This window comes from Delphinapterus leucas, chromosome 10 (assembly GCF_059928025.1).
Source record: "Delphinapterus leucas isolate spDelLeu-1000000601 "Yukka" chromosome 10, BTC_Dleu_Yukka2, whole genome shotgun sequence".
NCBI lineage: Eukaryota > Metazoa > Chordata > Mammalia > Artiodactyla > Monodontidae > Delphinapterus > Delphinapterus leucas.
This window is the reverse complement of record NC_143138.1, coordinates 37970528-37994358: the sequence shown is the minus strand read 5'-3', so window position 1 is coordinate 37994358 and position 23831 is coordinate 37970528. Positions and strand designations below refer to the sequence as shown.

Sequence of the window (23831 nt, the reverse complement as noted above, 5' to 3'; positions counted from 1 at the left end):
AGTATCTGTGAAACATTAGATAGCCTTGATGTACTGGGAACGATGCCTAGTACATAGTGAGCACTCAGTATAGGCTCCTGTGTTGGCTACTGTAGTAGTCATAATGCCGTTGTAGCAAAGGAAACTATAAACAAAACAAAAAGACAGCCTACATACAGACTGGGAGAAAAGATTTGCAAATGATGCGACCAACAGGGCTTAATTTCCAAATATACAAACAGCTCATACAGCTCAATAACAGAAAAAGCAAACAACCCAATCAAAAAATGGGCAGAAGACCTAAATAGACATTTCTCCAGAGAAGACATACAGATGGTCAATAGACCCATGAAAAGAGGCCCAACATCGCTAATTATTAGAGAAATGCAAATCAAAACTACAATGAGGTATCACCTCACACCAGTCAGAATGGCCATCATCAAAAAGTCTACAAAGAAGAAATGCTAGAGAGGGTGTGGAGGAAAGGGAATACTCCTACACTGTTGGTGGGAATGTAAATTGGTGCAGCCACTATGGAAAACAATACGGAGGTGCCTTAAAAAACTAAAAATAGGGCTTCCCTGGTGGCTCAGTGGTTGGGGGTCTGCCTGCCGATGCAGGGGATGCGGGTTCGTGCCCCGGTCCGGGAGGGTCCCGCATGCTGCGGAGCGGTTGGGCCCGTGAGCCATGTCTGCTGGGCCTGCGTGTCCGGAGCCTGTGCTCCGCGGCGGGAGAGGCCACGGCAGTGAGAAGCCCGCATACGGCAAAAAAAAACAAAACACAAAAAACTAAAAATAGAGCTACCATACGATCCAGCAATCCCACTCCTGGGCATACATCTGGAGAAAACTCTAATTTGAAAAGATACATGCACCCCAATGTTCACTGCAGCACTAGTTACAATAGCCAAGGCATGGAAGCAACCTAAATGTCCATGGACAGATGAATGGATAAAGACGATGTGGTACATATATACGGTGGAATATTAGCCACAAAAAGAATGAAATAATGCCATTTGCAGCAACATGGATGGATCTAGAGATTATCATACTAAGTGAAGTAAGTCAGACAGAGAAAGAGAACTATCGTATGATATCATTTATGTGTAGAATCTAAAAAGTGATACAAATGAACTTATTTACAAAGCAGAAATAGACTCACAGATATAGAAAACAAACTTATGGTTACCAAAGGGGAAAGGTAGGGGGGAGGGATAAATTAGAAGTTTGGAATTAATACTATATATAAAATAGTTAAACAACAAGGTCCTACTGTATAGCACAGGGAAGTATATTCAATATCTTGGAATAAACTATCATGGAAAAGAAAAAAATAAAACAATGTCGTTGCTGTTGTTGTTACTGTTATTACTGTCAGTGCAGGACTTACATGGGTCAGACTTGGAGAACATGTCTTTGTCCAAAAGGTTCCTGAAAGAGGGGGAGAGAGCAGGAGTTAGCACAGCCCAAGGATCTCAGGGGATTCAGGCTGTTACTGAGATCCGGAGGCTGCCTCGGGCCTGGCTTCAGGCAAATGCGAAGAAGGAGGCTCCTTCAGCACAGTTTATTAGGGTTCATTGGAGCTGGCTGGGCCCCAGAGGTTCCTCAGCTCAGCTCCTAGGGTGTGTGGTGCTTCCTGCTTCTCACCCCCGCCACCAACACACACTCCTGTGGACCCTGGTGCTCTGGATCCCACAGCCCCTTGCTCTTGGGCCGAAACACAATCTGCCCAATGTTGTAGAAATTGTTCTAGAAATTCTCCTTTTACCACTTCTCTGTCTCTGAAAAAATAAAGTGAAATCAAGCCACTAATGTACCATTCTCTCAGGGCTCTACTTACAGCCAGTTTATTCAATCATCTCACCTGTGCCAGTGGATTAATTAATGATACCTCCCAGGGGATGCAGACTCATTTGAACAGGGTCCTTTTGTGGTCAAGGCCAGAGCTAACACATGGTCCTAACAATTAGACTTGAACTCATGAAGCAAGATGACTGGGAACTCCCTGGTGGTCCAGTGGTTAGGGCTCTGCGCTCTTATTCCCAGGGTCCCAGGTTCAATCCCTGGTTGGGGAACTAAGATTTTGCAAGCCGCACAGCGTGGCCAAAAAAACAAACAAACAGAAAATGATGGACACAATGTTTGGAGGCAGAGAGCTCTCACAACAGGAGCGGAGCCCCTCCTTCCGTGCCTCTGTGCAATCATGGCTCCTACTCACTGAACCCCAGGCACTGCGCTAAGCGTTCTGCAAATATTAGCTCCCAATTCTCACTCTGTCCTGCAAGATCAGTACTGGGTAAGCATTATCCCATCTCACAGATGGGAGATCATAGGGAGATCAGGCAAGGGCGTGTCCTGCACATCTGGTGTCCCTCACTCCACAGTGACCCACTGCTGTCAGGAAGCAACATGGCTCAAAGAAAACTTGGTCTCTGGCTGGGAAGTGACTTAACCTCTCTGAGTCTGTTTCCTCATCTGTACAATAGAGAGAAGAGTGCCAGCTCTGAAGGTTGCTGATGCTCGGCCCTACCCCTTCAGCCCTCCTAGTTCCTGTACACACCCACAGTTTCCTCCTACTTCTCTTCCAAGGGCTTTCTCGGGGAGGCAGGGCTGCAAATACCAGGAAGTTTACACTCCCCACGGCAGCCCATGATGGGCAGGAGTTGGAGGATAAATGCCCGGCTTCCTGACTCCCCCCGGGACAGCTCTGAGCTGTGCTTCACACAGCCTCCCAGAGGTGCCCACCGGGAGACCCACTCATTGAAGACCCTTGTTGACTCGAGCAAGGGCTTTATTGCAGAAGGGGCTTCCTGTGAGCCCTCCCACCTGTTGGAGCTACTGACTCCTTCCTACACTGTCCTAAGGTCAAGCTCTGCCCTTGCCAACCATCTTACCCATGTCCCACTTGCCTCCCAGATGTCCCCGGGGGTCTTCTCGTCCCCGCCTCCACTCCCCTACTCCCCCACGGGCCCCGATGCCCCTTGCACCCTTTCCCCAGAGAGGAGAAACACTAGGCTATGTGGCTTCCTGCCAGCCAACTCCAAATATCAGAGCTGGATGGGTCCCTCAGGATCATCTGTTCCACCTTCTCCTTGAGGAGGGGGAAACTGAGGCCCAGGGAGGGGCAGGGAGTAGCCATGCTGCACAAGCAGTGGCAAAGCCAGAAAGGTCTAGAAGGAGACCTCACCCTAAGTCACCATCACTGAAGCCATCAGCAGTGACAGCCTGTCTGGACAACTTGACCCACAGTCAACCCCACCACCCATGCTCCCCACTCTGAGGTGGGAGCCAAAGACCAACCAACAGACAGATAGATGCAACAGCAGCCTGGTGCCAGGATACGGCATCCTCTGCTACCCGGGGAGGTCCCAGATGGTGCTCATCAATCATACCAGCTCTGGTCCCCGACCAGATTCCCATCCTCTGCTCCAGTCTCTTCATTCAGGGTCCTCTCCCCAGAGGCAGCTACCCTGCTAGCCCTCCATGACCCAAAGGCACAGGACCCTTCTGCTGGCCTCCATCACCCCTCTCCCAGACCTGCTCCCAGCGGCTGTCCCTTTGGAAACCTTCTGATAAACCTCCCAGCCCAATGCAGTGAGCATCAGATGAAATGATACACAGGCAGCTCTGAAAAGTAGGCAGCAGGAGCTACAGGTAAGATACCAATTTGATATATGCTCATCCACACCGAGATGGGCTGACCTGGACCTGGGCTGACCCTCCCCTCCTGTAGTGTGCTAGGATTCAGGGCAGGAGTGTCTGTCTTGATTTAAACAAAGGACAAAATGCCTAAATTCCAAAGATGCCTCTACAGTGGTGGAACTTGAGATGCGGTGAGGAGCTGGAAAGTAATACAGAGGGTTGGGGGATGGAGAAAGAGGGGGCAGGGTGAGGGGGACTCCTACTAAAGCAAGTGCTGAGGTTTATCTTTGAATTCTGTAATGAAATTCTATAATTACATAAAATTCTAGAATGTTCAATCTGGAAGGGACCTCAGAGGCCACCTTTTCTAATTCCTTTATAAATCAGGAGTGTGAGACTCGGAGAGAAGGCAATTGACTTCTCCAAGGTCTGTGCCTCCTCCAAGTTTAGTTCTGGAACTCAGGTTCAGTCATGTCTAAGCTAGTGAGAAAGAGAGTGAGACCGTGTGTGTGTGTGTGTGTGTGTGTGTGTGTGTGTGTGAGAGAGAGAGAGAGAGAGAGAGAGAAAGAGAAAGAGAGAGGGAGAGATTGACAGAAAGAGAGAGAGATACAGATATGGGGTCTTATCTTCAAAGAGAAGCAGATGGGACCTGCCTGGGCGAGAGGCACACAGCTGGACTAAGAAATAGAACCCAGTCACCTAGCTTCGGTGGCTCCCTGCCCAGTGACCCTCCGGACTCTCACTGAGCCGCGTGGCATGGGTCATCCTGGCTATGGCACCTGAAGACAATGCAAACCCTCTTCCCCCTACTCTGCTGAGATTATCCTTACCATCCTTCCAGAACCATTCCTGTTCATTCTCCTCAATTCTGCCTTCCTTGGACAGACACTGACCAACAACCATTTCCTCTGAGCTCTCTCTGGCCTGTACTGTGCCATCCTCTGACTTATAGGACCCATTACCATACTCAGCACACCCTGGACTGCAATATCAGGGGTGCCTCTGTCTCTCACACGGGGCAGGGACCCCAACTCTGCTCCAGGCCAGCCTAGCACCTGACTCAGAGCAGGGTCCTGGCAAATTGGATGGATGAAGGAAAACCAAAAGGAATGGCCAATGGGTGAGCAAGCCTCTTGTCTCCCAACATGGTCATGCTCAGGGCTGGCCCCTATACTTCCTCTTAGCTGTAGAGCCTAATGGTTAAGTATATGGACTGCAGTCACATAAGCTGGGTTCACATCCCACCTCTGGACAAGTTACTTGCCTTCCTTGTGCCTCAGTTTCCCCACCTGTAAAGTGGAGTTAAAAAACAGTTCCTCCCTTAGGACTGTTGGGGAGCACTTGGACAGAGTGAGGCTCATCACACAGGTTAGTCTCCATCATCGGCCTGGTGCTGAGCGGAGCGGTCATTCTCCTGGTGGGTGCTCAGGCTCACTTGGTGACAAAGGAGAGACAGGACAGGTGACACAAGCCACTTCTACTTACAGGTCCCAGGAAGCCCATCCCATCACATACACTCCCAGTGCCCTGTTGGGGTTGATCCACTGAGGACGCCAAGGCTCAGAGATGGTGAGTGACTTGCCCACAGGCACAGAGCCAGTAAGAAGCCAAGGGGTAAAAAACCAGGTCTTCCAACGCGAAGCAGGGCTCAAACCGCAAGGACACAGAGAGACCAAACCATAAGTGCTTTTCTCCACTATCTTTCTTTGGAGAGCTCAAAGAGACTTTTTTCCAACAGGCAAATGTATTTTTCCCCCCAAAAAAGCATAAAATTCTTCAGATGTCCTAGTGACAGCCTAAAGCTTGGCTTCTTTTGTTCCTTAAATCAAGATCAGGGAGCAGAACAAAATGCTCTTTTCCTCACTGCTCTCCCCCCCAAAATCATTTCAAAAACAGTTGCAGGAAGAACGAGCATGCACTGGGCGTTGAGAAGACCCCAGCAAAGACAGAAAGCACTGGAAAGGCTGAAATGAGAACTCCTGCCTGGTGCTAAAGGACAGGGCCTGAGGGTGACACCTTCGCAATGAGAAGCTTACAAGAATCAGAATACAAGCTGGGGCTCTCCAGTCAGAAAGAGGAAGAGATGCAGCCCTCCGCTCAGGGAGTCTTGTCAGAGGAAAAACAGCAATGCCATCAGGGAGCTGCAGCCTGAGGGGAGACACAGCCCCGTCCTCAGGTAGCCCCGGTCTGAGGGGAGAACAGCCCTGTCCTCAGCGAGCCCTAGTCTGAGGGGAGTCACAGCCCCGTCCTCGGGTAGCCGCGGTCTGAGGGGAGACGCAGCCCCCTCCTCGGGGAGCCCCGGTCTGAGGGGAGACACAGCCCCGCCCCCGGGGAGCCCCGGTCTGAAGGGAGACGCGGCCCCGCCCCCGCGGAGCCCCGGTCTGAGGGGAGACGCAGTCCTGCCTCAGGGAGCCCCACTTTGAGGGGAGACACAGCCTGACCCTTATGGAGCCCCAGCCTGTGGAAACACAATCCTACCCTCAGGGAGCCTCAGTCTGAGAGGGAGAAAACAGCCTTGCCTTTAGGAGGCCTACTCGGAGGGGAAATACAGCCCTCACTTCAGGGAGCAGAAGTCTGAGGGGAGACACAGCCCTGCCCTCAGGGAGTCCCAGTCTGAGAAGAGACACAGCCGTGCCTCAGGAAGTCCGAGCGGGTAGACACAGTCCCTCCTGTGCTAAATTACTCAGTGAACTGATCATCACACATTCAGGTTGTCTCTAAACGAAGCCCATACACGCTCCGTGGATTTACTAGCAAATGACTCTGGCTATAGAATAAAAGGAAACGCACCAAGAACACTCATCTCAGCTTTTCCTGGACTGGCGGTCCCTAATAGAGGTCCATGGACCCCCCTGAAACTATAAGCAAAATGTGGCATATTGGTCCATATGGATGCATTCTTTTTTTTGCAGAATTTTCATCATATTCCCAAAGAGCTTCCTGAGGTTCAAAGGCTAAGGAAATATGGGGTTCTTTTGTTTGTTTGTTTTGGGTCTTTTTTTTCTTCATTATTTATTTTTGGCTGCGTCGGGTCTTAGTTGCGGTTCACGGGCTTCTCTGTAGTTGTGGTGCACGGACTCAGAGTGTGAGGGCTCTTCGTTGTGATGCATGGGCTCTCTAGTTGTGGTGTGCGGGCTCAGTAGTTGTGGCGCAAAGGATTCGTTGCCCTGGGGCATGTGGGATCTTAGTTCTCCGACCAGGGATGGAACCCGCGTCCCCTGCATTACAAGGTGGATTCTTAACCGCTGGACCACCAGGGAAGTCCCCAAAAATATGGTTTAACTTCTTTCCAACAAGCCTCCCTAATCATCCCTCCAACCTCTGACAAAAAGTTGGTGGTGATGAGCACATAGCTTGGATCTTCAATGCTGGGTCCAAAACCCAGCTTTACCCCTTAGCTGTATGACCTCACTTAGCCTCTCTATGCATCAGTGTCCCCATCTGTAAAGTGGGAGTAATAATAGTCCCTCTCTCCTACAGGTTTTCTGAGAATTAATGGAGTTCATATATGCAAAACAGAACAGTGTCTGGCACATACTAATTTGCATTTAAGTGCCTGGCATACAATAAATGCTCACAAAAGCCCTGTGGAGAATAAGGTGGCTTCTAGGGAATCCCCATGTTCTCCCCTCCCTGCTCCCTACTGCTGGGCTTGATCAGGACCTCAAGCACCTTCATGTCCTCGCCCATCAGGGTCCACCTGGCTGTTGTATAGCCTTCATTGAGGAGAGCAGACTGGGGACAGGTAAACCACTATCAGGGAGAAACAGGAATCCTGAAGAGGCTGGAGAGACCCCGGAGCTTGAGGGGCCCTCCAGATGCACCCTATTTCTCCATGGAGCACTTTAACACCAAACATCTGGTTAACCCCAAGCAGGCAAAGAGGGTGGGAGGGGGCCACATTAACCGTGGATATAATCGGCACCAAATCCTTTGTTGTGTACTTAACCTATGACACCCTGTTCACCCTATGTATCAATGCTGGGAGGTAGACATTGCCTCATTGTACAGGCAAGACAGCTGGGGCTGAGGTGTGCCAGTGTCACCCAGCTTGCCAGGAGCACCGAAACTGAACTCTGAAGCCGGAGACCATTCAGAGGTGCCTGCATTACTAAAATCCAGGGTCTCCCAAATCCCCACCAGCAGTGCCCCTCACATCCTCACTCTCCCGTTTCCTACCCCCAGCTTCATCAGGGGTGCTCTCAAAGGAACAGCTGAAGAGGACTGGAGGGCTTCCCATCTCTCCCTGCCCTGCTCCCTGTCCTAACAGGCAGAAGTAATCCCAGGAAAGGAGAGGGACCTTGGCATCCAGCCCCTGGCACTCGCCCATCTCCCCTTTCAAATCCTGTTCCTCACTCCCGTGCACTGTCTCCCTGCCAGGCAACCTCAGCAAGGTCTAAATGGCAATTTTCACGTGGCTTAAAGAGCTCTCCTTCCTGGAGCTATTTGCATTTTTGTTATTATTAATTATTGTAATAACTGTCCCTCTTAAGCTACGTGACCGAGGAAAAACAGCCTGAGCTCTGGCCTCAGATCCATTCAAACTAGAATCTCCACACAGCCACATGGTAATTCTGTGACCTTGCACAAGCTACTTAACTTCAGTTTCCTCATCTGTGCACGCAGTCACATACCTGCCTTGTGCAGTTGTGAAGCCAATAGCTTACAACAGAAATGTAGGAAGTGTGCTTGATTTTTCTCTCCCTCACGCCCACCCCCCATCCCATTCATCAAGTCTTAAAATTTCTCCTACTGGGAGCACTAGGCTAGGCCAGCAGAGGTGAGGGACATTAGGAGACAGAGGCACCTTGCAATGTTTTGGAATCACACTAAGTCTTTTTTTCTTGACCAGGAAACTAGCAGGAAAAGAGGTTGTCAGGGGTCCAGCCAAGCTGTGCTTGGAAAATCAGTCCCCAGTCACTTAACACTGGCTGTCCACTGACTGCAGGAAAATCTGAGGAGTCAGTCCTCAAAGACACCAAACTCGAGGCCCCTTGTAGCCCCAGGGATCTCAGGTAGTCTGTGGGTCACCTGGAAAGCCTCCTTGTGGCAGAGGCCATGGCTGTCCACCCAGCAAGCATTCCTCACTCCCTTCCTAATAGAATCCACACTGGTTCAGTTATCTGATGCAGATGGCCTAAAGTCAGAGAAAGTAGGCTCCTGTCCTTTGTTGCTGTTGACTGATTGTGTAATCCCCCAAATTTATACATTGAAACACTAACCCCCAATGTGCTGGTATTGGAGATGAGGTCTGTGGGAGGTAACTAGGGTTATTTGAGGTCATGAGGGTGGGTCCTTCATGATGGGATTAGTGCCCTTATAAGAAGAACTTGCTCTCTGCTCTCACCTTCTCTCTCTGCCATGTGAGCACAGTGAGAAGGTGGCCATCTGAGGCCAGGAAAGAGGGCTTACCAGAATGTGACACCCTGATCTTGGACCTCCATCCTTGAAAACTGTGAGAAATAAATTTTTCTTTCTCTTGTTTAAGTCACCCGGTCTATGGTATTTTGTTTTGCCAGCCAAACTGACTAATATACTGGCCTGGGGTGGACATGAGACCTGCCTTTGGCCACTGAAATAGAAGGGGAAGTCTGCTGAGAGATTTTGGGAGCGACTGTGCTTTCTAGATAAAAAGAAATTTTCAGAGAGAGGCCTTTGGTCCAATGTCTTGCTTCCTGTCTTTGGATGTGGTTGTGATACCTAGAAAAGAGGCAGTCATTTTGTAACAATGAGGCCCACCATTTGGATGATGGCAGAATAGAAAGACAGCTGCATCCTTGATGGCAAAGTGAGCTGACAAATCGGAACTGAGATAACCTACGTAGAGACTCACTGTGATCTGAGAAAAATAAATGTATTTTGGGCTTGACCTACCATCAGATTTTCTGTTACCTACAGCCAAAGAATTCCTAACTGAATCTGATTCCTCTGTGCCCCAAACTCGTTCCAGCCTTATTCCCCTCACCTCCTCCCCACCCTCTCTTCCCAATGGTAGGTCATCTCCAGCAATGGACTTAGGTCTGAGCAGGGAGACCTGTGGGCTGGAAGAGGACAAATGGTAAGCTACTACCATATGGTCTAGATGCCAGGGAAGGCCAGCTGCAATCCCATGACTCTCTCTGGTCTCTGCTCCCTAGGGATTCCTCTGGTTCTGGGTTTGCCTGGCATCCCTGAACAAGGAAGGCCTCTCATCCTTGGAGATAGAGTACCTACTTCTTGGCTACATCTACCATGGTTGGTACCCAGGCCCTACCATGATTCTCATCCTTGGAGACCCCAATCCTCAAACTCAAGAGGCTCTCAAGGTTTTGAAGTCTGAGGAAACTGGATTTGGATCCCCTTCTCCAAAACACACTAACTGTACAGCCTTGGGCCGGTTCCTTAACCTGAGCCCCGATTTCCTAATGAGCAAAAAGGGGAAAATACTACTAGTATTTTCCTAGTTCACAGGATTGTCGTAAGGTTAAAAAAGATGCAGTAATTGTGGTAGGCAGAAATCTAAGATGGTCCCTGCGATTCCCACCCCCGGTGGGCAAGCCTGCACAATCCCTTCCCCTTGAGTGTGAGTGGGACCTGGGAATATGATAGGATACTCACTTCTGTTACTTTATATCAAGTAGCAGACTCTGGAGAGATTATCCCGCTGGCTTTGAAGAGGGAAGCTGCCATGTTGTGAGAGGCCCACGTGGCTGGACCTGAGGGCAGCCTGTAGGAGCTAAGAGCCCCAAACCAACAACCAAAAAGAACACAGGACTTTAACCTTACAGCTGCAAGGAATTAAACTCTGCCAGCAACCTAAATGAGCTTGGCTTAGACCCCAAGCCTCAGATGAGATCATAGCCCCTGCAGGCACCTTGATTTCAGCTTGGAGAGACCCAGAGCAGACAAGTCAGCTGTGCTGTGCCTGGGCTTCTGACCTACAGAAACTGTGAGATAATAAATGGCTGTTGTTTTAAGCTCTAGGACTATGGTGATTTGTTATGCAGCAATTGAAAACTAATATAATAGTCTGAGTTTGTACCAAATTGCTATTTGAGTAGGTTAAAAACAGCTGAGTACAGGCAATTGCATATGGTTCAGCCTAGTACAGATGTTAATGCCCGGCATGTAGTAAGCACTCAATAAATCCCACTGTTTTTATTCCTCTGGCTCCACTAAACAGTATCTTAATGTAGTCAGTGGCTGAATAGACCTCTTTTTCCTAGCAATGGCTCTAACAGCTGCCACACTGCCCCCAGGCTCCTCCTTCCCCCAAAGCCACCCTCCCCCTGCCTGTCAGAAGACAGTGTTCTGAGCCCATTCACACCCCTTCTGAGAGGCTGAGGGCACAGCTCTTGAGCTAGGCTGCCTCTCCAAAACGCCAACCTGAACAGACAGCAGAAAACAACATCTCTGGGGCAGAGGCAACAGCTGCCCACCAGCCCCACGTCAGCTGGAGGGGAGAGGGCAGCTGCTTGAGAGATCCCAGCAGGGCTAAGCCACCACCTGCCTCTGGACTGTCCCCTCCTTGCCTTCCCTGTGGGTCTCTGGAGCCCCGCCATGTAGAATCGTTCAGTGGTTCTGCCAGCAAGACCCCGCGGAAGTGCACAGGTTTCCTGTTACATAAAAAATGCAAATTGCTCTTTCTAACCAACACGCTGGTCTGGACCCCTGCATCAGACGAGGCATAGAGAAATAGTGGGGCCCTTGGGAACAGGACACTGGACAGGTGAGTTTTGACTGGGTCTGCAGGGAGGCTAATAAAGTCAGGAAAGGTCTGGAACAGACCAACAGAGAAAAGAGAAGCTCGTGGCTCACACTTTCTACGATGCCTGCTGGAATCTGGTTTCACAAACCATCTACCTTACTCCCCAAACAACCCCTCAGAATCTCTAAATGTACACAGTATGTCAAATATATGTCAATAAAGCTGGGGGTGGGGGGAAATAGAACTTTCTAGATGGATCAGATCTCCAGAACCCACACAAACCAGCTATAGAGACAGATTTTTATTTACTTTCAGGTGTCAAATAATAGGCAACATAAATTACTATTCATGGCTTAGTCCATTTAATCCTTCTACTGTGATAAGGATTATTACACTTACTTTACAGGTGAGGAAACCACAGCCCAAGTTAAGTGCTTTATCCAAAATCACAGGGATTTGAACCCAGGTAGACAGACCCCATAGACTCATGTTCTTACAAGCATTGAGCCAGACAACCAGAGGCTTTAAAATCTTTGGCCCGAGTTTACCAAAATCAGTGAAAACAATTGTTTGGGAGTAGACTATAGATTAGCCCAGGAGACACCCAACACAAAGAAGCAGGGGCCCAAACACATCCATCCCACAGTGTCACCTGCCTTCAGCAGAGGCTTGGATGGGCCTCTGCTGTGGTCCTGTGCTAGGGCTCAGACATGCCCCTGTGCCAGGCAGCTTTGCTCAGCTAGGAGTGTCCTAGGATAGGCATGGTGGGGGTCAGGTCCTCCCCTAGGCAACAGCAGAGACCTCCTAGGGCTGCAGGGGATGGCAGGGACCTTCCTAAGGAGCAGAAGGGAAGGGAACTAGCTCCCAGGAATGCTAGTTTCCAGTTCCTTTGAAACACTGGACCCCTCATCCCCAGCTGCCCATTCTGAAGCCCCCTGGAGCTCTCAGTCCACCAACCCCTCTGCCTGCCCTACTATTCCCTGCCCACCAGCAGGTGTCACCTAGATGCTCTGGGCAGGGGCACCCTGTAGCCTCCTCCCCCGGGCTCAGTGAATGCTGACCATGAGATGCAGGGGAGGAGGCCTTGGCTCTCATTAACTGGTGGCCATGGAGTATAGAATATGCTGGAGAAAGCCATTCTGTGCAGCTCTCCCTCCTCCCCATCCTCCTCCTCCTTGCCTCCTTTTCCTTTTCTCTCTCTCCCTCTCTCGATCTGTTCTAGAAACTGGATAGTTAGACCTGGTTGAGGCAAAGAGATGGATTTACAATTTCAAGTTTATCCACATTGTTTTCTTGCCTCCCTTCCGTTCCAGGTGACTCCTCCCTCCTCACCCCTTCCTACCAAAACTCATTATTCCCCACTCTCTGGCTTTTGGGAGGGCAGGAGCAGAGCCTGGGTCATGCCCTTCTCAGGTTGATGTCCCATGAAAGGGAATGAACACCAGGGTTGATCCCAGAATCACATCCCCCAGGAACTCAACTGCATCCCTAGGTACTGCTTAGGCAAAAGGTTTGAGTCTTTGGACACCTCTGCTTCCAGAGAGCAAACAGGAGGGGCCAAGTGCTACTGCCTTACAATAATCACTGTAATTATTTATTGAGCACCTACTGTGTGCGAAGCAAGTGCAAAGCAGCATGCTGGATGCTTCATGATCCTCTACTCCTGTAAATTAAGTCCTCCAACAGTATTCGGTGAGGACCTACTACATGCCAGCCATGCTTCCAAGCATGAGGGGTACCTCTGTGAATAAGGTTTCTCCACGAATAACAGGTTCGTTGTTTGCACTTGACAAATGGGGGAAAGCGAGGCTAAAAGTTTGCCCCAAGTGGTGGAGCAGATTCCATTTTAAAGTATCTGATTCCAAAGCCACAATGCCCTGTGCCCTCTGCCTCCTCTGGGTTCGTGGGTCTGAGTCAGGGTGGGGATCGCTGCCCTCAAATGCTTACAAAGTTGCTTTGGGGGAAGAGGAATGAAGTCTACACACCTGAGATGTCTTCAGAGGTTTTGTGCTCAATATGTGAGAGACCCGGTGGCCCAGGCTGAGTGCTCAGGACCCAGGGAACACAGAAGGCAGTGATTTGGGCTGCGTGTCTCTCAAGGGTGAGAAGGATGGCTGGAAGTGGGGAGCACGAGGCCGGGCTTTTCAGGATGGGGGGACACAAACTGGCAGAGATGAAGGCAGGGTGAGATATGGATGGAGATTGTGCTGTTCAGAGGCTCTGAGGTGAAAAGCCTCCCGAGACAGCTCCGACACAGGCATGACTGAAGGCTGGGAAGGAGCATCTGGCGCAGGGCTATGCACCAGCAGGGAAGGGAGGACAGGCTGGGGCAGCTGTGGATGGCTGAGGAGGTGAGGCCGGAGCTAATGGGCAGTCAGGAATCTCCCAGCAGAGTAATGGCAAGATGCAAAATGGCCTTGGGAGATAATTCTGACAAAACCGTATGTAGGACCATAGGGGAGACATGTGGGGTTACCACAGGAGCCCCCAGAAGGGCCTGATGCAGGGGCCAGCTATGTTCAACTTCATCAGCCCTCACTCCCACTCACCCTAAACCGCAGCCCCCGCCAAGTCCTTCCCTCTTTCACATCCCAGCCCAGTTCCCCTGGCTCCATCTACACCTCCCCAATGCCACAACTTGGGAACACAGGGTTGGGGTGCCATGAGGGTGGGTGAAAGGTCTGATCAAAGAGAGGCCTGGGCGATTTGGAACAAGTGCACACCCAGGACCCCGGAAATGCTGTTGGTCACTTGGGGCAGGGGAATGGCATTTCCAGTGGAAACTCAAGAGGTGGCCTCTGCGTAGGCCACAGTGCCCCCTCACAATCCCAGCAAGGCAGTGACCCTAGGCCAGCCACAGGGTGACTGCACTAGGGATAAATTCCCCCTTCCCCACTTGTATCCCTTACTGCCTGGGGCAGCCTTCCTCTCAGATAGGAGAACCTGGGGGAGACCCAGCTTAGATGGAGAAGTGACTCCCAAAGCCTGTGTGACACGACTGAGGATTTGGGGGTGGCAGCCCACAAAAACTCTCCTCCCCCTCCCCTGCTGGACTCTAAAATTCCACACTCAGCGTTCTAGTCCTTTGGCTTAAGATTTTGCACCCCCAGTTATTGTTTTTCTAATGGTGCAACTTTAAGTCGTTATCAATTGTCCACATCTCAGGATGAATGAGTCAATCTGATCCTTTCCTGAGAGTCAGTTTTGTTGTTGGAGGTGAAGAAAGGCTTTCAAATCCTGGGGTCTAGAATGGTGGATGGGTAAGGGAGGAGAGGGTGAGGGTGTTGGGGCAAAGGAGGGGGGAGAAGAGAGGGAAGGAGGGCACAAAATGCAGAGGCTGGGCACGCCTGGGAGGGATGAGGCAAATCATTCTCTTCTGGATTTGGGGAGGGGATGATCAGAAATAGACTGCTGTGAAGACCCTGCTATGTCCTTTCACTCCCTCCCTCTCCCCACACGGGCGTCTGGACCCCCGTTCCTGTGTCTCCTCTCCTCTCAACAACAGCCCAGAGTGCAAACTTTCTGGGATACGACCCTAAGCCTGGCTTCCCATTCCGCAGTCGCCACCCGTGGCTGGGCAGGGGCTCTTGCAGGAAAGGCAAAGGGGCGTCCTGGAGAAGAGGACACTCTGGAAGGGGGCGCACGGAGGTAGATGGTCGGAGCCAAAGGGGCGCAGGGGCTCCGGGGCCAGGGGCGGGGCCGGGGGCCAGGGCCAGCGGGCGGCTCACCTGCAGGACACGGTGATCTCCACCTTGGTGGCCGGGATGCTGCCCGCCAAGGAGTCGAACTCGCTCAGCGACGCCATGTCCTCGGGCTGCTCCATAGCCCACCGCGCCCTCCACCCCAAATTAGTAAATCCCTGCGCGATTCACGCCTCCTCCGAAGCAACCGAAACCCTGGGCTCTCCCCCAACTCCAGAGCCGGGGCTGGGCGGCAAAGGGAGGAAAGAGGAGAGCGAAGAGGGGGCGTGGGAAGTGAGAGAGGGAAGCGGGGCGGAGGGAGCGGGGGCAGAGGATACAGGAGGGGGCGCGGGTGACGCGACGAGGAGGCTGGGGGCCCAGCGGAGAAGCGCAAAGAGCACAAGGGAGCTGAGGCGCAGCCGGGAGAGGCGGAGGAGCGCGGGGAGAGGGCACCGGGAGGGACGCGCGGAGTCGTGGAGGGGGCACCGGGAGAGGGGCGGGGAGCTTGGGGCGGGGACAGAAAGGGTGCAGGAGAAGGAGAGGGGTGTGGGGGGCCGGATGGGGCGCGAGCTGCGGGGGTGGCCGAACTCAGGCAGCGCGGAGCGAGCCCGGAGCGCAGGGGCTGCGGCGCCTCTCGCTGGGTCTCCGCGGCGGGGTTGGGGACGCGGCTGCGAGCGCCACTTCCTCGGCTGGGGCTCTGGCTCCGGGGCTCCCGGGCTGCGGGAAAATCAAATCTGCCCGAAGCCGCCGCCTCCCGCCACCCGGGGCGGGCTGCGCGCCGGGTGCGCGAGCGCTGGAGGGGACGCCCGCAGGGGCCGGGGCGGGGCCGCGGGCGGGGTCTGCGCGCTAGTGTGAGTGTGTCCCTGCGAGCATGTGAATCTCTGTGCGTGTGGCGGGCGTGGAGACGCGGCTCCAGATGCTGGGAGCCTGGGGAGTGACAGCTAGAGATGGTCTCGGCCGTGCGCGTCTCCGTCTGCGCCCGCCCTCCACTCCCCACCTCCCTGAGGGGTCTCCATCTCCGGGGAGGGAAAGGGATGTGTGAACCAAGGGGCATCTGTATGAGAAGGGTCTATGCGGAGCGGGGGTGGGGAGGGACCTGTGCAAAAGGGACAGCAACCCCCAACCAGAGGTTTGGAGGGGGGGATCTTTGCTGAGGGTGCGCTCCAACGGAGGGCAGGTCTCAGTCCAGAAACAGATTACACATCTCCTGGGGAAGCATGTGGGGCCGACCCCGGTGTCTGGAGGAGCCGCCTCGGTTTCCCAGTGAGGGTCCTTAGGCCTAGGCAGAGTGGGTGCATGGGCGCTCCCCCATCCGCCTCTGGTTCTCGCCGGGCCTGGCCACGCGGAGTCAGCCACCTAAGCCACGCGACAGTGCCCTCCCCATCCCCGGCCCGTCGTGACCACACGGCTTAACCAGCCCCCAGGTCTAGAAGCTTCCTCCAGCCAGACAGAGGGCGGCCCGAGATCCCCGGGGGTTCTCTGCAACCTGCACCAAGTAGGCGCCTGCTGTGTGCTGGGCTCTGATCCCAGCCGTGGGAGCGAGGAGAGAGTTGAGGCACCTCTCAGGCGGGCCCCCTCCCAGCCAGGCCCGTTGCGGCCCCACCCTGCCCCAGTTTCGCCCTTCTGGGTGTGCTGTGGCGTCTCTCCAGGGCTTCGCACAGAGGGTCGTCTCCAGGAAATCTCCAGCGACCCCTCCTCAGCCTCAGTCTCACCCTTGCGGAGCTGAAACCTCCTCCGCGCCCACCGCCCGGCGTTTGGACACGACGCGCCCCTGTGCCCCGGAGAGGGGTCCTGGCGAGGCCTAGAGCCTGAGGCTGGCCCTGGAAAAGCCACGCCCCGCGGGCCTGGCTTTGGCAGCTGGGCCTTAACAGGCGCCTCGAGATTCTGTTTGAAGTCAATTCCCAGAACATCAGATACAGCCAGAGTCAAAGATAAATAAGAACACATTCATCGGCCTGGGTTAAGTGTTTTCCTTTTACCCATGGCTCAGGATTGGCTGCAGTGTGTTCTGCAACCTGGGACCCGACAGCAAGAACAAAGGCGCTGGGATGCCCAGGGCAGTGGGGGCTTGCTGCGTCAGAAGGCTCCACTCTCCGGTTTGGGCTTAAGACCCTCTCTGCAGGATAAGTCGGGCCTCCTTTTCTGAAGGATGCAAAACTGGGCTTGGACTCTCTGTTCCCTCCCCCCACCCCATACCTGTCCTACACATGTTCCAGACATACTTGTGGAATATGTTATCCATTCATTCTACCAGTATTTACAGAATACCTGCCCTGTGCCTTGCCAGGTGCTAGGGCCCCTTGGAAAACTTCCTTGGTAACAGTGATAACCACCATTCCGTTTTCGAAGAGACTGTCCTGGGCCAGACACCATGCTTAATTTTTAAGATATTATTTGCGTACTACAAAATTCCACCATCTTGTGTACAATTCAGTGGTTTTAAATATATTCACAAGGACTATGCGTGATTATAAATTCTCAAAATAAGTACAGGCATGAGGTATTATTATCCCAGGGAAGCTAAGTAACTCGCCCATGATCACCCAGCTGGGAACTGGCAGAGTGAGAATTTGAACCCCAGCCATTGAGACCAAAGCCTGACTGAACAAACCTTGACTGCCTCTTAGGATGGGGCCAGATGATGGAGGGTCTTAAAAGTCATCCATGAAATTAGGCCCAGTTGAGGAGGACAACAGGTGGGATCCACTGTAGGTAATTAAGCAGGTGAGTGGTGAGACTGAAGTTCTACCACATAACCTTGTAATGTGACAGCATCTGGTCACATAACCTTGTAATGTGACAGCATCCCCTGATTCTCTTTCTAGAAAAATTCTGGAACTTGTCTGTTTCTCTCCGTTCCCCCTCAGTCATTGCATTTCCATGGCTGGCTCTTTGGGGAAAAAAAATTATACTGGGCACCATCTCTGTGCCAGGTGCTGTGTTAGGCTCAGAGAATAAAGAGGTGAAAAGGACATAGTATCTGTCCCCAAAGAGTTCCAGGCCAGTGGGGACCCCAGGACATGCAGAAAATAAATGACAATGCAGCATGAGGAGTGCTGTTGAGGTAGGTATAAAGGGCCCAGAGAGTAGAGAAGAGTGACCAACAGCTCTACCCCAGGAGTGGGCACAAGGGAGGGTCAGGAGCAACTGCAAAAAGGAGGTGACACTGAGATGGACATTGATGATGTCTGTTTGGTTCCCTCAGAAGCAGACCCTGAGAGAAAGATTTAAATGTGAGCAGTTTATTGGGGAGATTAAGGAAATGCTATGTGGGGAGTGTGGAGGTGAGGTAAGGAAGGCAGCCTATAAGGGTGGTTTATCAAACCAGTTATCACTGTGGGCAACTAAGGCTCATTCCCACTGAGGAGCTCTAGGAGACCATACAAAACACACCTCACACTTAGCCCACCAGAGCGGCGAGGGAGCAGGGGTATGTATACACCAACTTTCATCAGTCACTGGCTCAGTGGCTGAGGGCCGCTTCTGGAGGGCTTTAATTCCCTGACACTTCTGGCCTGACCAGCACAAAGTGGCAATGCAGGTTCCAGAAGCCAGAGAAAGCATCAGGCAAAGAAGTACAGGTGCTGACAGTTGGATGTGGGGCTGGAGTGCACTGAAGTGGTAAAGGTGAGGGTACAGACAGGACAGTGGCTGCTACGGATGATGAACTAACTTCTGCCTGGAAGACAAGGCCGAACAGGTGCTCCTGGCAGGGGACCAGCATGATTCAGGGCCAGAGAGCTATGTTTGGGGATCCTAGTGTGGCTGGAGCACAGGTTGAAAGTGGCAGAGATAGAATATGAGGCCAGAAGGTGAGGGGCCATGATGCAAGGTCATGGGCCTTGGCCTCCTCTGGGCACAGAGGCTTTTCAGAAGGGGACACTGAAGGAGGGGTGGTCTGACAGACACCCCATAGCTACATAGCTAACCAGTGACCGCAGAACACAAAACTTGCTGATCAGGCCCAGAGCAAAATGCTCACAGTGCTCGCGCAAATGAACTGCTGATGGTTCAAAAGCAGTCTATGGTGTTGACACTGGAGAGGTCATTTCTTCTTCGAGGGATGTGATAGTGTCAAGTAACTGAGGTCACCTGTGATATTTAGGCAAGCCAGCCGGCAGGCCATCAGGCACTGCAGACGTGTTGTCTGGGCCTGGCAACCAGATTAGAGCCAACCACAGCTCTGCCCACCCCACCCTGTAACCAATGCTCGTCCCTCTGATTACAAACTGTGAGCACAGAATGGGCCATGTCCAGAAGATCTGGAATAATCAGCATCAGCGTTTTGTCTTTGCCATCCAAGACTGCAAACATACTCTCATCTGACCTAATGTGCAGTGTTAATGGCAGCAGAGCAATTTCGAGAGGCAACCCGCAGCACTGGTGAGGAGAGGAAAAGCACCACAGGGCTCGGGAGGCAGAGCTCACAGATGAGGCAGCTGCTGCCCCCCGCCCTCCCCCAGGCCTGTCGTGTAAATGCTGCCCTCAGATCTGCCCTGTTTGAGGCTGGGGACGGTAAGACAAAAGGAACACAGAGGAGCAGAAGATGGAGTGAGCATGGGACAGGGGAGTGGGGGCTATCCATACTGCACCTCAGAACAAGCTGGAAAAAGGCCTTCTTTACTTTGGGTAAATGCATCCCTGAGCCAGCCAGGGCACATGGCTTGTGGAGCAGACTATGGGCTTGATTTGAGCCTCCACTTACTCCCTTGGCTGGGTGCCCCTGTGAGGTGAATGCCCTGCACCACTGTACATGGGAGCCCTGGGGAGATGGAAAGACAGAGGGCGTGACAGGAACCTGAAACCACTGTGGCAGTAGAGAGGTAGGGGAGATGCAGTGTCTGATTCCATCCATTAATAGAAATGCTAGAAGGGGCTTGGTTGGAGACCATCTAGGTTAAACCCCTTCTTTCACTAAAAAGTTTAGAGAGGGGGAGTAAAGGACTCAAGGTCACCTGACTCTTCCCTCAATAAGAAACTCCACTAATAACAGCAAGGTCAGGCACCCAAGTGCAGTGCGGACCTGCCTGAGAAGGTCTGAGGAGCAGCCATGTTCTGCTGGGGTGGAGCAAGAGGCACAAGCTGGCCACAGGGCTCTCCACACCTCCAGCCCCCATTCCTCCTGGAGATGCCCCACCATCCCAATTGGAACCCCACCCTGCCCCTCCTTTCTGCCTCTCCCCACATCACAGCATGGCTAGATCAGTCATCTGGGCAAAGGGAAGCCCCAGGGCCTTCCAGCTGCTGGTGCAGCAGCCTTTCCCGCCCCTAGGATCCCATCTGCGCCCCCCACTCCCACCCCTGGGCTTCCTCTCTCACTTCTCTTGTGCTCCTCCTTCCAGCCTCTCCTGCTTTTCCAAGTGAGGGAGGCCTCCCTGCCTTTACAGTCTAGCTACTAGAATCTTCACACCAGACAGGGGATCCACTTGAAACCAGAGTCGGGTTGTGTCACTCCTCTGCTTCAGACCCTGCCCTGGCTTCCATCTCTCTCTGTGGTAAAAGGACTTGATGGGCCATGGGCTCTGTGATCTCTCTGACTTCATCTCGTCCTTCTCTCCCCCTCACAGTCCTCACTCCAGCCACACTGGCCTCTTTATTGGCCCTGCAGGCTCCTGTCTCAGGGCCTTTGTACCTACTGTTCCTTCAGCCTAGAACACTTGTCCCGGGTCACCCAGGTCTCTGCCCAAATGCCCTCCCTGCAGGGGGCTTTCCTTGGCCACACTACCTAACACAGTACCTTGTTACTCTCAGCCCCCTGACCCTCCTTTATTTTTCCTCAGAGCAGTACCCTTGTCTGTTCCCCCACGAAAATACGAGTTTTATGCAAGCAAGAACTTTGCCTTGTTCATGGTTACACTCCCAGCTCCAAAGACAGTGCCTAGCACGTAATAGGTGCTCAGTTGATCGTATGACTACATGAAAAGTTCACCTCTCCCCTCTGAAACACTGACTCCATGATGACCCTTGGCTTCCACCTAGCAGTCCCAAACAGGGCCCAAGTCTTCACTACCACATACATCTCACATCTAGCCTTCCATTTATTGAGCAAGCATTTATTGAGCATCTATTACGAATTCAGTTGTTGAATTGACAACTATCAGATTGAGAATCTCTGGGCTCCTTGACCAGTAGCACAGAGAAGGGAAGAGATTCCTTTTTTTTTTTTTTTTTTGGTGGTACGCGGGCCTCTCACTGTTGTGGCCTCTCCTGTTGTGGAGCACAGGCTCCCGACGCGCAGGCTCAGCGGCCATGGCTCACGGGCCCAGCCACTCCGCAGCATGTGGGATCTTCCCGGACCGGGGCACGAACCCGTGTCCCCTGCATCGGCAGGCGGACTCTCAACCACTGCGCCACCAGGGAAGCCCGGGAAGGGATTCTTATCTATTTATTTTGTTTACTGAGAACCTACCATGTAATAAGCTTAGCAATAAGAATTTAACATCCATCACACACTGAATCCTCACGATAACTATGATGCTATTGTCTCGTTTGATAAAACTTTACTACTCTGTGCAGTGAGCTGGGCTAGTTCACTGCCAGGGATAGAGAGATGAGGGAGACCCAGTCTCCTCAGAAGCTCTGTCCAGTGGAGTTGGAGCACTCGTTTTGAGTTATGCTATAGGAATCTGTAGAATACGGGCCTTAACTTGCCCAAGCTCACACGGATAAGTGGCAGAGACAGGATGCAAACCCAGGACTGTGTGAGACCAAAGCCCCTGTCTTCGCCTGACACCAGGCTCTCTTGTTCCAATCTTCACTCAGGGCTTGTCTAGGTGACTCAGTGTCTGCAACACAGCCCCTCGCATGTCCATGGGGCCTAGTCCAGCACCATGTGATCTGTGCTCAGAGCCTTGTCCCTTCCACTTTTCACCCTGTCCAGCACAGACATCACAGCGTGTCACTGTGCACCCTCCCCCCGCCACACACACACATTTAACCCAGTATTTAGTCACTATTGTTAGCTGCGGTATTGGAAACCTCAGTGCTGCAAAGGACTTTTAAGATAATGCAACTCACTTCGATTTTACAAATCTGAAGACTGAGTCCTAGAGAGGGAAAGAAATCGGCCCGAGGTTGTTTTGCTAATAAGCAGCAACTGGAGGTAAAAACTAACAGGAGTTCAGATTAGAATCAACTCCTAGACCTTTTTTCTCACCTCAGCTCCTTCAAGAAGGGATGGGTCCCCTTGACTTTATTTATAAATGCAAGTGTCCTATCTCTGGGCCTTTTGCGATAAGGGCCAATGTGAACCTCCATCTCCCCACCCCCACCATCAGCCTTTTACACCCAACCAGGACCAGCCACGTGGTTGCCCCCAGCCTTTCTTCCTGCCATTTCCTCTCCACCAGGCCCACATTCTACCCTTCTTTCAGGTAAAATCTCTTCCAGAAAGCTAGCCTGGATTCACCCAAGGTCACCGAGTTTCTCCTTCCATTGAACCTCCAAAACACTTCTCTTAGGTAGACACTTCTCTCTTCTCCTGCCTAGCAGGGGGCGTGCCCTGAAGGTCTTGGTCTTGGATCTTGGTCCTCCACAGCCTAGCCTTTCCCAGGCCTCAGCTTCCCTCTCTTCCTTTTTGCTGGATTTAATTACATTTGAATATATTACCCCCCAGTCAGCCAGTCTGCTCTTGGGCCTCCTGAACTCTCTCTCCACTTGATATCAGCCCATTTCCTCTTATATTCGCATCTTGGGAACTGGAGAATGAATCCTCGCATTTGAATCTTCAGAAGCTTAAAAGCAGCCTATGTCCCTCCCTGCAGTCCCAGCCTCCCACCGACACACTTGATGATTTCCTGATTGGCCTGGGTGAGGGATGAAAGAGCTGGACTTTCAACTGGAAAGGCTTGATCGAGTCTATTCCCCCAAATCCCTCCCATTTCTCCCCTGCCACAGTTGTTTGAGGGTCTGCCTAGGCCTCAGGACTCTGTGCCCCTCCTCACCTCAGGCTGATGGGGTGGGGCAGGGGGCTATTTCCCACCCCACCCCCGCCCTCGGATTTTCCCTACACTGCTGCTCCTTAGCATGTCCCCTGGCTGTACCTGCACTGGGCAGTCTGAAAAGCCACCAAGGGTGAAACATTCTTTTTTTTTTTCCCCAAGTGCTAAATTCATTTTCATGCCAAGCTGCTTTTATCTGCCTGCCTGGCTGCTGAAGAAAACTGAAATGTGCACAAAATGCCACGAGCCTGGCTTTGTGTGGAAGCTGAAGTCCCAGTGGCCCTGCCCCTGGAGCCCGTCTGCTTGCATCTCCAGCTGCCCGATGTGATTTCCCTGAGTTTTATTAACTCTGGGCCCTGCACTGAGAGAGGAGCTCATCAGACACACTTCACATCTTGCCTCCTCCAACCCTGGCTAAGAAAAGTTGCTCTGATTACGGTAAGTATGTGTTCCCCAGTTCTCCGATAATTCTATCAGGAGCCAGGGTGAGGCTCAGGTGTCAGGGTTTGGGAGCTGCTGCTGACAGCCTCTCAGAGGCCGCCTGCCCGCCTGCCTGGGGGCAAGAGGCAGTGCTGGGTTGTCTCCATTCCAACCATTCATGTTATGACCTTGAACCCCTCATTCTATCTCTGCTTCTCAGGTTCCCCTAGCTTAAAAAATGGGGATGATGATACCCATACGCCCATCCCCTCCAAACTGGTATAAAAGTCCAATTAGATGAGAATGTGCTGCAAGAAAATACCATCATAAAACTGCCCAGGTTTAGACCAGAGAAACCAAGTCTGGCCTTCTCATTCCATAGATGGAAAAACTATGGCTCAAGGAAGTTGCCAAGGTTACACAATGACCTGGCTCGAAAACCAGATTCCATATTTTCTGAGCTGGAGGGAGGAGGGGGCAGAGA

The 23831-nt window shown here is 52.3% G+C and overlaps 1 protein-coding gene across 2 annotated transcripts in view; it reads right to left on the bottom strand.

Annotated features, from left to right (window-relative positions):
- The window catches only part of CPNE5 (copine 5), a 92756-nt gene extending 77277 nt beyond the window's left edge, over positions 1-15479 (bottom strand). Inside the window, exons 1-2 of one of the 2 annotated variants that reach the window (XM_022581768.3) lie at positions 15036-15479; positions 1369-1409 (exon numbers count right to left, since the gene is read on the bottom strand). In XM_022581768.3, coding sequence (XP_022437476.1) covers positions 1369-1409; positions 15036-15130 — 136 coding nt within the window. In that variant the 5' untranslated portion in view covers positions 15131-15479. The remainder of the gene's footprint in view (positions 1-1368; positions 1410-15035) is intronic. The other variant, XM_022581770.3, reaches the window with a different exon arrangement.
- Between the last annotated feature and the right edge of the window lie 8352 nt (positions 15480-23831).